This window comes from Malaclemys terrapin, chromosome 9 (assembly GCF_027887155.1).
Source record: "Malaclemys terrapin pileata isolate rMalTer1 chromosome 9, rMalTer1.hap1, whole genome shotgun sequence".
In the NCBI taxonomy this organism is placed as follows: Eukaryota; Metazoa; Chordata; order Testudines; family Emydidae; genus Malaclemys; species Malaclemys terrapin.
Genome location: NC_071513.1, coordinates 73,858,443 through 73,872,937, shown reverse-complemented (window position 1 = coordinate 73,872,937; position 14,495 = coordinate 73,858,443). Strand labels below are relative to the sequence as shown.

General features: G+C 43.0%; 1 protein-coding gene across 5 annotated transcripts in view; it reads left to right on the top strand.

Moving 5' to 3' along the window:
* The window catches only part of TFDP2 (transcription factor Dp-2), a 179,088-nt gene extending 165,050 nt beyond the window's left edge, over nt 1-14,038 (top strand). For all 5 annotated transcript variants that reach the window (XM_054040717.1, XM_054040716.1, XM_054040714.1 and 2 more), the window contains 2 exons: nt 5,641-5,746; nt 7,915-14,038. In XM_054040717.1, the coding sequence (XP_053896692.1) occupies nt 5,641-5,746; nt 7,915-8,098 (290 nt within the window). In that variant the 3' untranslated portion in view covers nt 8,099-14,038. The remainder of the gene's footprint in view (nt 1-5,640; nt 5,747-7,914) is intronic.
* The last annotated feature ends 457 nt before the right edge of the window (nt 14,039-14,495 follow it).

Here is a 14,495-nt window from a genome sequence, read left to right as displayed (position 1 = left end):
CACAAATGGGGTTCCCTAACTGTGGAGGGGCAATGATGGGACGCACATTCCTATTCTGTCACCACCCCACCTAGGATCCGAGTACGTTAATCGGAAGGGGTATTTCTCTATTGTTCTCCAGGCGCTTGTGGATCACCGTGGGCGTTTCATTGACATTAACACAGGCTGGCCCGGAAAGGTGCATGACGCACGCATCTTTCGGAACACTTGGATGTTCAGGAAGATGCAGGCCGGGACTTTTTTCCCAGAGCAGAAGATCACGGTAGGGGAAGTTGAAATGCCCATTGTGATCCTTGGAGACCCCGCTTACCCGTTAATGCCGTGGCTCGTGAAACCCTACACAGGGAGCCTTGACAGCAGCAAGGAACGGTTCAACTACAGGCTGAGCCGGTGCCGAATGACTGTGGAGTGTGCCTTTGGCCGTTTAAAGGGCTGCTGGCGATCTCTGTACTGGAAGCTGGACTTGGCTGAAAACAGCATCCCCGTGGTTATATCCGCATGCTGTGCCCTCCATAATATTTGTGAAGGGAGTGGGGAAAGCTTCACTCAGGCATGGACCTCTGAAGTTCAACACCTGGAGGCTGAATTTGCACAGCCAGAGAGCAGGGCTATTACAGGGGCCCAGCCCGGGGCTGCAAGGATTAGGGATGCCTTGGAGTAATTTGAGGCTGAAAACCAGCAGTGATATCTGGTGCCCTGCAGGAGAGTGAAGTGCAGTAGTTCCAAGCTTGAGGAATCAGTATTTGCTAAGCAGACTTGCAGTGCCTGTTTATTTCCTGGGCTAAGGAGTCTTTTACGTTATGCAATAATAAAGAATGTTTTCAAAGCCAAAAAATCCAAAAGAAACAAGGGGGTGGAGTGGGGAACGGTACAATCACAGATTCGCGTATGTCCTGTCTGGTGTGCTGTGCAGTGAGTGCTGCACTTCAGGATAGCTATACTGCATGGTGATGGGGGTTGAGTGCAGAGGGTAAGGGTCGTGGTTTTCAGGGCTGGGTGGTGAAGATACTGGTGTTGGAGGCAGCTGGTGGCGTGAAGAACACAGAAGTTGGGGAAAGTGGGTTGGAGGTGACAGTGGGGCACAACGGAAAGAGTTTTGGGACAAGGGCTGTAGGGGGGGTGGCGTTCGCGTTTGCAGTACTGCTCCTTCTGCATGGCTACGAGCTCCTGGATAACGTCTGCTTGGCACTCCAGGATGTTTATGAGCCAATCCGTGCTTTGCTGCTGGTGCTCCGTGCTTTGGCGCCGGTGCGCTGCATTTTCCTGGCGGATCCTGCTTTCTCTCTCCCTCCAGTTCCATGCTTTCTCATTCTCTTTAATAGATTGCTGCATCACTTATTGCAGCATGTCTTCTTTGCTTTTTCGCGGTCTCTTCCTGAGTCTTTGCAGTCTCTGAGCAGGCGATAAGAGGGATGGCTGAGGTCTCAAGGTTGATGCAGCTTTATAGGCAAAATGCAACATTTAACCGAGGCAGCATGATTTACACCAGACAGAGTAATGATTCCCCCCACACTTGAGTAGAAAACACACAGGGTCTACACAATTGCATAATTTTCCCATCCGAAACAGAGCCCACATATCCCACAGGAGCCTCAAATGGTGAATAAGGGGGACTGATTGTTTCAGGGCTGCACTGTCCTCTGGGTTTCTGTGCCTTGGGGAGACCAACAGCTTCAGGGGGCACCTACACTGAACACTGTCCCAACATTTTCCACAGGAGTTCGTCCTGGACGGTATCTCGCTTCTGAGGGTGACCTGGGAAGCAAGGGAGAGTCTTCTACTGCAATGCGGCTTCCGCCCTGGCCCATACACAGCTTGCCTGTGTGCAGCAATTGTCCCCCCGCCCCTCGTTGCACAGTGGCGCGGACACGTTAGCCTGGCTGGGACAAGGACCACGGTGGCTCTCCCAATAAACCTGCGCAAGCGCATTGCACACGTTCTGGATGAGACATTGGAGGAGATTACCAAGGCCGATTATTGCGATGTGATAAACCACATCAATGCACTATTCCGCATCTAGGCATGCATGCCTAACCTCCTCTCCCAAAGAGCCCGCACCGAAAAAATTCCTTCCCGAAAAAAACCTGCTTACCGGGAACCTGTCCTCCACCAAGTACCGGCCGCTGCGACTGGCTACCTTCCTCCTGGCTCGAGAAGAGGTCCTGGCTGCATAGCTCCAGGGATTCCGGGGTGTCTCCATCCGGCCCACCACCCTCACTCCCGTTTTCCTCCTCCTCCTCCCCCTCTCCCCCACCGGTTCTGAAGTGTCCATGGTGGTGCTCGGAGTGGAGGTGGGGTTAACCTCAAGTATTGCATCCAGCTCTTTGTAGAATCAGCAGGTCGCGGGGGGAGCACCCGAGCGGCCGTTTGCATCGCAGGCTTTGCGGTAGGCACTCCGCAGCTCCTTCCCTTTAATCCTGCACTGCAGGGCGTCCCGGTCATGGCCCCTTTCCATCATGTCCTTTGATACCTTCCCGAAGGTATCGTAATTCCTATGGCTGGAGCGCAGCTGGGACTGTACAGCTTCCTCCCCCCAAACACTGATGAGATCCAGCAACTCGCCATTGCTCCATGCTGGGGCTCGCTTGGCGCATGGAGGCATGGTCACCTGGAAAGATTCGCTGATAGCACTCCACACCACGCCGGGCTGAGCAAACAGCAAGGGGATTTTTAAAATTCCCGGGGAATGTAAAGGGTGGGTCACATGGTTGGTTACCTGAGGCCAGGGCAGTAGAGTTTGAACTGATGACCAGAGTGGCTAGAACAGGCATTGTGGGATACTGCCGAATACTTCTGGAGGCCAGTGACAGAGCATTGGGCGGCCACACTGGAGCCGCAGCGGCAGCGCAATACACGCTATTCTTCTCCGGGACGTGGAGTACATGCAGCGCTGCAACCACGGAGATACAGCGCTGCAAATGCCTTGCCAGTGTGGACGGGGAGTGAGTTACAGCGCTGGGAGCGGCTTTACAGCGCTGTAACTCGCTAGTGTAGCCAAGGCCTTTGAGTGTTGTGATAGTTGCTCTCTGCCTTCACTCTGCAAGGGCTCCTCCTGAAAGGTAGGCCTGAAAGAAAAGCTTCTGGTTTTTAAAGAGCCGAGATTTCAGAATACTCTAAAACCCACTTGCATGCTTCCATTTTACTTTTTAAGTATTGCCAAGGAAAATAATTTCAAATAGAGGGAAAATGAAAGACTCTAGTAAGCAACAGTATTAGGGTAATGTAAATCATGCCATATGCTTCTCACCCATTTCCTGAACAACAGAACTGAATATAAACAAAGAAAAGCAAGTAGCTGTGACTTTGATGGATGTCAGAATGTTCAAATGGGTTGCTGAGCTTCAGAAAATGCCACCCTAATAAGAGCTCTATACTAAAGACTGGCATAAGATCATCGTGGTGAAACCTTAACTATGGGAGCACTACCATCCCACTATAATGCTGTGTCACACTAGAATTAGCAGGTCATTTGGTCAAGGGTTCCTCCGATACAGAGGTTTTTCCCCACCCCTCAAAAAAGTGCTGATTTTAATACTCAAAGTGCTCTAACAGGATTGATTTGAAAACTGGCTGGGGTGGACTTTGGGAGGGAGACAGAGAAAGGGAACACCCATTTAGATGAATGGGTCAGTTCACACCTCTCAGAGCAATTGTGTCTGACTGTATTCATTTCCATGGAATGTTCAGATACATCTCATTGAGATGAATGCACCACTTTATACTCCTGGAATCCTCTGGTTGCAGAGGGTTGTGCAGACCCCGTTCTCCTACACTAGAGCCTGGTCTACACTAGGTAATTAGGTCGGTATAACTACATTGCTCAGCAGTGTGAAAAATCCACACACACTCTCGAACGGCACAATTAAACCAATCTAACCTCTGATGTAGACAGTGCTAGGTTGACAGGAGAATTCTCCAGTCAGCCTAGCTACTGCCTTTCTGGGAGGTGGGTTGCCTACACCAACAGGAGAACCCCTCCCATCAGCAATAGGTAGTGTCTTCACTGAAGTGCTGATGCGGTGCAGTTGTGGCACTGCAGTGTTTTAAATGTAGACAAGTCCCAAAGGATTGTCTATGACAAGAGTTGCTTCAGAATAGCTATTTCTCATTAACTCCCTGTGTGGATGCTTTTATTCTAGGATAGGAGTTTTTTGTTCTGAATTAGCTGAATCTATTTTGGATTAGCACGCTATTGTTCCAGATGATGAAACAAAAGAAATGGTAAGACTATGTGCTCACTCGGGCAAAAGCTGTATTCAGGGCAGGCTTAGTGACCACCAGCTGGCTATTCCTGGTCTACATAGGCGCCTACTTCATGGGTGTTCCGGAGCTGGAGCGCCCCCGGGAAAAAATTACGGGTGCTTCGCACCCACCAGCAGCCAAGCCTCCCCTCCCCCAAGCACGCTGCGTCCCCACTTCTCTCCCTCCCAGCGATTCCTGCCCCCCACGCCTATCAGCTGTTTGGCGGCGCTTAGGACTTTCCGGGAGGGAGCGGGAGAAGCGGGGATGCAGTGCACTCAGGGGAGAAGGCGGGGCTGGGGCGGGGACTTTGGGGAAGGGGTGTAATGGGGGGAGGGAAGGGGCGGGGGGGCGAGCACCCACTGGGCAGAGGAGAAGTCGGTGCCTATGCTGGTCTATACTCGATCACTTCACCTCACCTGCATAAGCCACTGCCAGAGTTGCCAGATGTTTCCACCCTTTAAGTCTATAAGACTTTCTTCTGGAACATCACCTTTTTCTGTTTTACATCATGCTATCATGTTTACTCCCAGACCGCTACACATTTCTGCATCAAGGATAAACTACTATGCGCTTCTATTTGCACATGCACAAAACTCAGCACAGAAATGAAGGGTCTCAAGCTCTGTGGGTACAGAAACAACTCTGTGGCAACCTTCCAAAAATAATCTCTGTACCAGTCCACTGTGATAGGGATGGCTGTGTTAAGTGTAGTTGGAATGCATGTAGACAAATGAGAGAATACTATTCTGTACAACATGCCACATTTACTTCATTCCTCATATCTGCTTATTTTAGAGCATCCCTGGCTGAAATTACAGCATCTCAACACTGGCTCTTGCCAGCTGTAGGTGCCAGAGTTAAGATTGAATGGTAACGCTAGTGTGCATGCCGTAACTCCTGGTTTTCAGAGGTTTAAATATAGTTGCAGCCAGCATTATGAAAGGATATGAGGCACTGCCAGTCAACCTTAACTCTGCATTAACAAAGTTTTGGGGCTATGAATGTTGTTCCATGTTCTGGGTCTTATCTATCGTCAGCACAATAAACTAAATGCTGATCTCAGTAGTTAGTGAGGTATGGAGCAAAGAGAGAACAGCTATTTCCCACAATTAAGATATTAAACTGATCTTGAAGTTACAGTACTTGGAACTTATTTGACACTTTCAACAGAGCAGATTTAATCTGAAAGTCATTCGTGGAAAATAAATACTGAACGTTTCCGGAGTACCACTTTTGATGATGATGATGTACGAGCAATGTTATGGTTAATGATGCAAAAATAGTATATGGTGTTTAAATTAAAAGCTAGACATCTAAAACCAAGTTAAATGCAGATTCTAACATTGTAAGGAAAGAAAAATGTTGCTGTAACTTTAATGTGTAACTGTTGTCTTTTAGATATGGCTACAGGACTTCCATGGTTGAACCAGGGGTTACTTTTAAATTCATCTCATTCAGGTTCAACTTTAGAAGCAGCTGGCGGTACCTCTATTTCTAAATCAAGGTAACTAGAGAGTGATTTTGCTATTTCAAACAATGAAAGATAGTTTCCTGTGATACTCATATTGAGAAAGTGCAAAATTCACCCCAATGCATCACTTACCCTCTCAAAATAGGGTGTTATAGCACAGGAATGAATTTCACCCCAACTAAATATAAAGGACACTATGGTCTGGACTACACTAAAAAGTTAGGTTGATCCAGCTGCATCGCTCAGGCATGTGAAAAATCCATAACCCTGAGTGACATAGTTAAGCCGAACTAACCCCCAGTACAGACAGCGCTAGGTTGACCAAAGAATTCTGTCGACTTAGCTATCGGCTCTAGGGAAGGTGCATTTCCTCTGATGACAGCAAAACCCGTCCTGTTAGTGTAGGTAATGTCTACACCAGTGGTCTCCAACCTTTTTACGCACAAGATCCCTTTTTGAATTTAAGTGCAATGCAGGATCTACCCTGCCGCACTTACTCCATCCCCCTTCCAGCCGTCACTCACTCACCCTCACTCACTTTCACTGGGCTGGGGCAGGAAGTTGGGGTATTGCCCCTGGGCTGGGGCAGAGGGGTTTGGAGTGTGTGTGGGGGGCCTCTGGGCTGAGCCTGGGGCAGGGGGTTGGGATGCAGGAGGGGGTGAGGGGTGCAAGCTCTGGAAGGGAGTTTGGGTGCAAGAGGAAGCTCCAGGCTGGGGCAGAGTGTTGGGGTGCAGAAGGAGGGGTGCTGGCTCTGGAAGGGGGCTCAGGGCTAGGGTGCTGGCTCCGGGAGAGAGCTCAGGGCTGGGGTGCAGGCTCCCACCAGGCAGCACTTACCTCAAGCGGCTCCCTGTCAGTGGCACAGCAGAGCTAAGGCAAGCTCCCTGCCTGCCCTGGCCCCACACGGCTCCTGGAAGCAGCCCTCACACCCTTGCGGCCCTTGGGGAGGGGGCACATGGCTCTGCGCGCTACCACTCTCTGCAGGCACCGCCCCCACAGCTCCCATTGGCCGCAGTTCTCCATTCCCAGCTAGTGGGAGCTGTGAGGGGCGGTACTTGCAGGCAGGAGCAGCACACAGAGACCCCTGCCTCCACCCCTCCTCCGGGGCCTCAGGGGCAGGCTGTCCATTTCTGGGAGCGGGGTGGGACCAGGGCAGGCAGGGAGCCTGTCTTAGCCCTGCTGCGTCACTGGATTTTTAGTGGCCAGAGATCACGATCGACTATCAGAGACTCCAGGATCGACCAGTTGATCACAATCTACTGGTTGGTGACCACTGGTCTACACTGAAGCACTACAGAGGCACCACTGTAGCATTTCAAATGTACACAAAGTAGTTTCGATGATGACTGATTTTTGGAACATTCTAACTTTCTGATAAAAGGCTTCTTTCCACAGACAATTTCTGATTTGTAGTCTTTGCCAGAGGAAAATGTGTGTATGTGTACATTTGAGGTTAATTGGACAAACTGTGTTTGTATAGGAGACTTGAAAAGTGGTGTGTCTTCACCTTTTAGAAAGATCTAAAATAGTTTGTTCATAATTCAGAACCCTTTGTGAACAATTCAGACTTTTTTTATATACATTATTTATTGTGAGGAGTAGGATGAGACTTTTTTTTATTGCGTTTTCACCCAAGTTGGAGTCTTGAGGATTTTAGTTGAAATTTTTGGTGTCTGTACATGTTATTTCCCTAATTGTGCCGACAAAAGTTATAAGTTCCACACTGCCTAATCCTTGCTTTAATTTTTAAATTTCTTGGTTGTGAATTGGCTTTAAAATACAAATTGATCACAAGACCTAAATGTTTGTCATCGTGTATTTGGGTAGAAATCCTGTTTTTTCTGGCCCCTAGAGTTCCTAACGAGTTCTTGCTCATGGCAGTTCACCTCTCAATGCACACACACTACAGCATAGACAAGGCAATGGGAGAATCATTCCCTTTTGATTCCTTCTCTTGGCTTCAGGAGCTTCCCTAGCTGGGACAAGAGAAATTGGCAAACCCCCTATTGATCCTTGCGTTCCTTTTGCTTTTCTGCACTCCTGATCCCTTCCCCAAATACTAGATTCATTTTAAATTAAAATGTTTCAGGTAGTTCCTTGTTGGTAGCTTCTTTGTTAAATACAAACAAGAAGCCACAAAAAGCTCTCAAACATCATGAGAAATTCTCTCAAGTTACAGGATGACTTTTCTGTTCTTTTGATAGTGGAAATCCAGGATTGTGTCTGGATGCTGAAGTGGCCTTAGCAACTGGACAGTTCCTTGCCCCTGGTAGTCAACAGTCCAGCAGTGCAACATCACGTTATTCGGAGTCACGAGGAGAAACCCCATGCTCATTCAATGATGAAGATGATGATGATGACGATGACGATTCCTCTTCCCCAGAATGAAGACAGGAGAAAACAGAATATACAAGATGCTGCTTTTATGTGTTTTTAGTGTGAGCTCCTGGTTTTCATGATGTAACTTCAGTTTCTTGCCTTTGTTTGCACTGTGTTCAGTTAAACTAAATGGAAACTTGCACGCAGACACACACAAAAAGCACCCAAAGTTAAGAGACAGATGGAAAACTTTTTATAGCTGAACACAGTGTGGTATACTGCCACAGAGCAAACAAAGCGTTTCAACTGCAACCAAGGAAAAAAGCAAAATCCCTGAAGATTTAGCAGACTTGCTAAATGCACAAGTTTATTTTTCATAACTTGGGACATTGCTTCTCCAGTTTCTCTCTTCCTCCTCATTTATCCCACCCAGAATGAAGATGATTATAGTGTTGTCCAACAGATGCTGATTCTTACATTGTCTTTAGGCTTTGCTACCTTTTTTTAAAAAAAAAAAAAAAAAAAAAGCTAAAATAGTTTTAAATATCTTATGTATTAAAACCATTATGGAGAGGGGCTATTAGGATGTTTGTTCTGTTCAACTTGCTGTACAGAAGAGTCTTAAAGTAATATAAAATGCAAGTGGCGAAATTAATCTTGAACTAGATGAAATCCATTTTAGATATTTTAAAGAATGAAATTAGTATATGTCTGTTGAAGGGTTCATATTTTTCCATTATTTTATTCCATTGATATTTTGGGCCTAATTTATTATAAATAACTGATTGTTAGCCATTACATAGAGTCAGGATAAAAATGGTGGTGTTCTCTACACCAACACTAATTTTTTTAAAGAAAAAATGTTAGTGAAGAAAATAGTGTTAATAAGTTGTCTGATAGTTTAAAAATAAATTCTCCCTTGAATATCTACACAGACCTTAACCTACTCTAGAAAACCAATGGAATATAATAGCAAAAGAGTTTCTTTCTATAGTAAGGACTTCATACATTTTCAGGCAGTGTTTTAATTTTCAAGGGACACAGTCACATAAAATATTATTTTAGGAACTAAACTTTTTAATTTAAGATTCTTGTGAAAATCTAACTTTTCACTATTTATGCAGTTTGACTTTTTGCATTTCACTCAGTTAGGATAATGAAAACAGACTAATCAAATTAACTTTTTGTTTTTAGTTAATTCCATTTTCCAACTGTTCTGCACTAACTGATACCATGCTGGCACTGCAGGGGAACATTTAACTCCAAACAACTGTTTTCACAGCATTTTTTTAAAAGGAAAAATGGAATCTGATTTTTATACTCTGTCAAGTTAGCAAAAATAATTCTCACACTTCAGAAGTAGGCATTGGGGTAGTAGTAATTTTGCTTTAATATCACCCAAAGGATGTTCACAATCATGTCAACCCAAAATGTTAGTAAATTGGGCCTCTTTAGTGAATAAATTGCACCTCTGTTTACTGAAGGTCACATTAATGGAAAATATTTATTTGCAGTTTTGGAAGAGGTAAATGTCTAAACTACTGGATTTTATATTTGACTCCATTGTGACCAAAGATGCTGTTAAATATGTTGAGTCACAGTGAAGTTATTGCATTTAGTGGAATATAACAACAACAAATCATACCAGTACAATGGTTAAATATAGGGGGGGAAACTGTTTAAAAATGTCTTTAAAGGGCTGAATTAGGCTCCCAAAATCTCAGAGTTGAGTCCAATTCTATATTTAGCATCACAACTTGGTGCCTAGAATGTCTCCGAACAGATATTTTTTTAAACATTTAACACTTAATACCAAAACAGAACAGGTTGACCTGAAATGTTTTAATATGCAAGTTTAAACTAGTCCCAGTTTTTACTCTTTTCAATATGCTAAACCTAATTAATGAAATGATAAATTGAAATAATTCCTTTTTTATCTTCATAGTCCATGTAAATATTTTAGGTATTTCTAAATACCCATATTAGCTGTTAGACCACAATGACTAGGGCTGTTATTTAGTTAGGAGTTTACAAATTGCCTGCATCCCTATTGAAGATTTGTTGCAATCTGTCATGTTTACACACATTTGGAGGAGAGGTGGCTAGCAAAGTTATAAGGAAAATTTTCCTCTATGCTTATCAAACTACCTGCCAATCTGCACAAGACCGGTGGGATATCCCATGAACATAGGTCACAAAGACAGTTGGGTAGTAATGTCCTCTGTCTTGACTCATGTTAATAATCTATTCTCAGATTATTACTACAGTAACTACCACTTGAACTGGCACTGTAAATGTTGGGTCAGTAATATCTGATGGGGGCAGGTTATTTCAGTGGTGTCTCTTAGCTTGGAGACAATCCCTTTGGAAAGTGGTTTCTCTGTTTATGAAACCACTTAAAAAAAAAAAAAAAGTCAGTGTGTTGTCCAGGATCCACCCCATCCTACCATCCACCAAACATTGCCGCAGGCCTTGGAAAACAAGGAAACCCATAAGCACCACTTTAAACACTAGCCCAAAGAGAAGCACTAATAATTTTGCTTTAATGATAAAAAGGCGACAAAAAATATTCTTTTCCAGGAGCTTGGCATGCTTGCTCCAGTTGAAGTCCATAGCAAAACTCCCATTAAGAGTACACTGCACTACTACTCGCTTTTGGCAAGTACCATGGCGTAGCATCACCAGCCTCTCTGCTGTATTTTAATACCAGAAAGTATTTAGCTTTATTAACTGGTCTGCTTCACAAATGGATCTCCCACCGCTGAAAATAGTTAAATCATACAAAGGCCAAAACAGAAAACCAGTTTTGAGACTTCAAAAGGAAGTTGCTTGAGATCCTATGTTCCAAGTTCCAATCCAGAGGGAATTTAACACAGGCAGTTGTGGTTTTATGGTTACATTAAAGTCTGGGAACTGGTCCTCATCCAGGTGGAGAGTCACTTGACCTCCTTTTTGTCTGATTAGGCCTGCTGCAAAATTGCAGGACTGCACCAAAAACTGATGGTGCATCTCAACTGCGCTTTAAATGGATCTGAATTAAAAGGAGACTTCAAATTGCGGAGCACCCACAACTTCCATTGAGTCAATAGGAGCAATGGGTGTTCACGCCCTCGAAAAGGCGCTTTAACTCTGAGTGGCACCAGGAAGCATTCCATAGTAATGTGATCATTAACAGCTTGACTGGTTCTCTCATCTTCGGTTTAGTTGCCATATTGTGTGATACAGCTAATACGGCCATTGTTATCTGGTGATAGGTAGCAATTAAACTTTAAGCATAAAGAAAATTGTGATATGAACATTTGAAAAGTGACCTAGTGGTTGAGAGTGCTTTTTTGTTGTTTTGTTTTTTGTACTGCTATTCTGGATTATTTAAATGTTTATTTATTGGGTATGATTTACTAAAATTATTTGAGGAAATACATGAAGTAATTAGCTGTGACCAATATAATTGTGTGTATACATTTTAAATCTATTGCAGTAAACATCTTTACATATTAAACATCTTATTTTAGGGATTGGGGGCTTTTTTAAACTTAGGGAAAGAGTCAATAAAACCTGCTAGACTGTACCACAAATATCCCAAAAATGTGTGTGTTTCCAGGAGGAGGATGGAGGGTATTTCTACTGTGTGGAAGTTAGCTCTAACGTTTACTGAATCTGGCCTTTAATGATTACACTACAGTTGTGCCAGTTTTTTCATTTCTGCAAGGCCAAATGTTGGTTCTACTGAAGTCAGTGGCAAAATTAATCTACTCTAAGATCTCATCTGTATGAGAGTTATTCCAGTTTAGCTGAAGGTGTGCTTTTAAACTCACTTACTGAAACCAAAATAAAAATATCCACAGAGGAGTTTGCACTGGTTTAAGTGTGGCTTATTCTGATTTAGGTTGCAGAGATTCCTAATAGACTTAAATTAAACTGCAACAAGGCTGCTTTAAACCTCACAGAAGTTTGCATCAGTTTAACTAAAGCAGTTCAAAATCAGACCTTTAAGGCATGTCTACACGTACAACGCTGCAGTGATACCGCTGCAGCGCATCTGGTGAAGACACTCTATGCCGATGGGTGAGAGCTCTCCTGTCAGCATAATAAAACCACCTCTATGAGTGGCAGCAGCTATGTCAGTGGGCGAGCTTCTGTCCATACTGACACCTATGTTGGTGTAACTTATGTCATTCAGGGGAGTGGTTTAGTCACACACCCGAGCGACATAAGTTCTGCCAACATGGGCTGTAGTGTAGACATAGCATTGGTTAAATTGGCACAACTTTCTTGTATGGAGAAGTTGTTTGCAGGGTTGATGTCATAATATTAGAAAGACAAAGTGGGTGAGGTATTGGACCACTTTTGTGTAGAGCTCTGTGTAGGTTGAAAGCTTGTCTCTTTCACCAACAGAAGTTGATCCAATAAAAGATATTACTTCACCTGCCTTGCAACAAGGTGTGATAGAGTTCGATCCTAAATAATCACTGTTCTCAAATAAGTCACCCATAAAAAGCTGTTTTAGGGTAGAATCTATCATTTAAGGACATAGTTGTCAAATTATCTTTATTTTTTTTCCCTCCACACTACAGTCTTAAACAAAACCACCTCTAAAATGTATTCATTACAATCTAAAAATTAGATAATGGTCATTTGAATAATTAACGGGCACTTTAAAACTGAAAATATCCAGAGACATTTTAAAAACACTTTACTTTACTTTTAATTAGTCTAAAAGCCAAACTACCCTGATTTAGAAAAAGTAAAGCAAGTAATTGCAGGATACATTTAACATAGACTAAACCAGGGTCAGTAACCTTTCAGAAGTGGTGTGCCGAGTCTTCATTTATTCACTCTTATTTAAGGTTTCGCATGCCAGTAATACATTTTAACATTTTTAAAAGGTCTCTTTCTATAAGTCTGTAATATATAACTAAACTATTGTTGTATGTAAAGTAAATAAGGTTTTTAAAATGTTTAAGAAACTTCATTAAAATTAAATTAAAATGCAGAGCCCCCCCGGACCAGTGGCCAGGACCTGGGCAGTGTGAGTGCCACTGAAAATCAGCTTGCGTGCCGCCTTTGGCACACATGCCAGAGGTTGCCTACCCCTGGACTAAACAAACCAAAACAAAAATGGGCTTTCAGTCTTGACCCATGCAGTTGTGCCTTGTAATTACAGATGTCTCTTAATTGCATGATCCTACTATACACTAAATGCTGGACTATCCGGATACAGTGAGACAGGGCTAGGACTATCTTTGAGCTTATTTAACTTTGTCCCTCTTTGGAATTATACATCATGATCACAATCTAGAAATGTCACTATCTTTCTGGTTAATCTAAGCTTCCTTTAGTCAGAATAAGACTTCGGGGGCACTTAATGCTCTTGCAACTGTCCCATGCCTGGGATGTGATGAAGCCAAAGGCCTGTTGCTGTTATTTATTTAAGAGGAGAGATCCCCTCACTAGGTGAAGCAACATTCATTATGACATTATTAAAAATAACTTCAAAACAGTTGTTTAGAACAAATTCCCTTATCTGCATAGTTAATAGCAGAATTTTAAAATTGAAATTACTCTTTAGTAATAATATTTAGTAGAGCTGTTAATTAATCGCAGTTAACTCATACGATTAACTTAAAAAAATTAATCGTGATTAAAATGATTAATCGTGATTAATCACACTTATAACAATAGACTACCAATTGAAATTTATTAAATATTTTTTGATTTTTTTTATATTTTCAATAGATTTCAATTACACCACAGAATACGAAGTGCACAGTGCTCACTTTATATTATTTTTGATTATATACACTGTAAAAATGATAAAAGAAATAGTATTTTTCAATTCACCTCATACAAGTACTTAAGTGCAATCTCTTTATCGTGAAAGTGTAACTTACAAATGCAGATTTTTTTTTGGTTACATTTAGAGCCTACAAGTCCACTCAGTCCTTATTCTGCCAATCGCTAAGACAAACAAGTTTGTTTACATTGACAGGAGATAATGCTGCCCGCTTCTTATTTACAGTGTCACCTGAAAGTGAGAACAGGCATTCACATGGCACTTTTGTAGCCAGCATTACAAGATATTTACATTTCATGCTGATGATGCTCATTAACAAAATAATGCGTCAATTAAATTTGTGACTATACTTCTTGTGGGGAGAATTGTATGTCTCCTGCTCTGTTTTACCCACATTCTCTATATATTTCATGTTATAGCAGTCTCAGATGATGACCCAGCATGTGTTTGTTTTAAGAACACTTTCACAGCAGATTTGGCAAAATACAAAGAAGGTACCGATGTGAGATTTCTAAAAATAGCTACAGCACTCGACCCAAGGTTTAAGCTTCTGAGGTGTCATCCAAAATCTGAGAGGGACGAGGTGTGGAGCATGCTTTTAGAAGTCTTAAAAGAGCAACACTCTGATGCGGAAACTACAGAACCCAACCACCAAAAAAGAAAATCAACTAT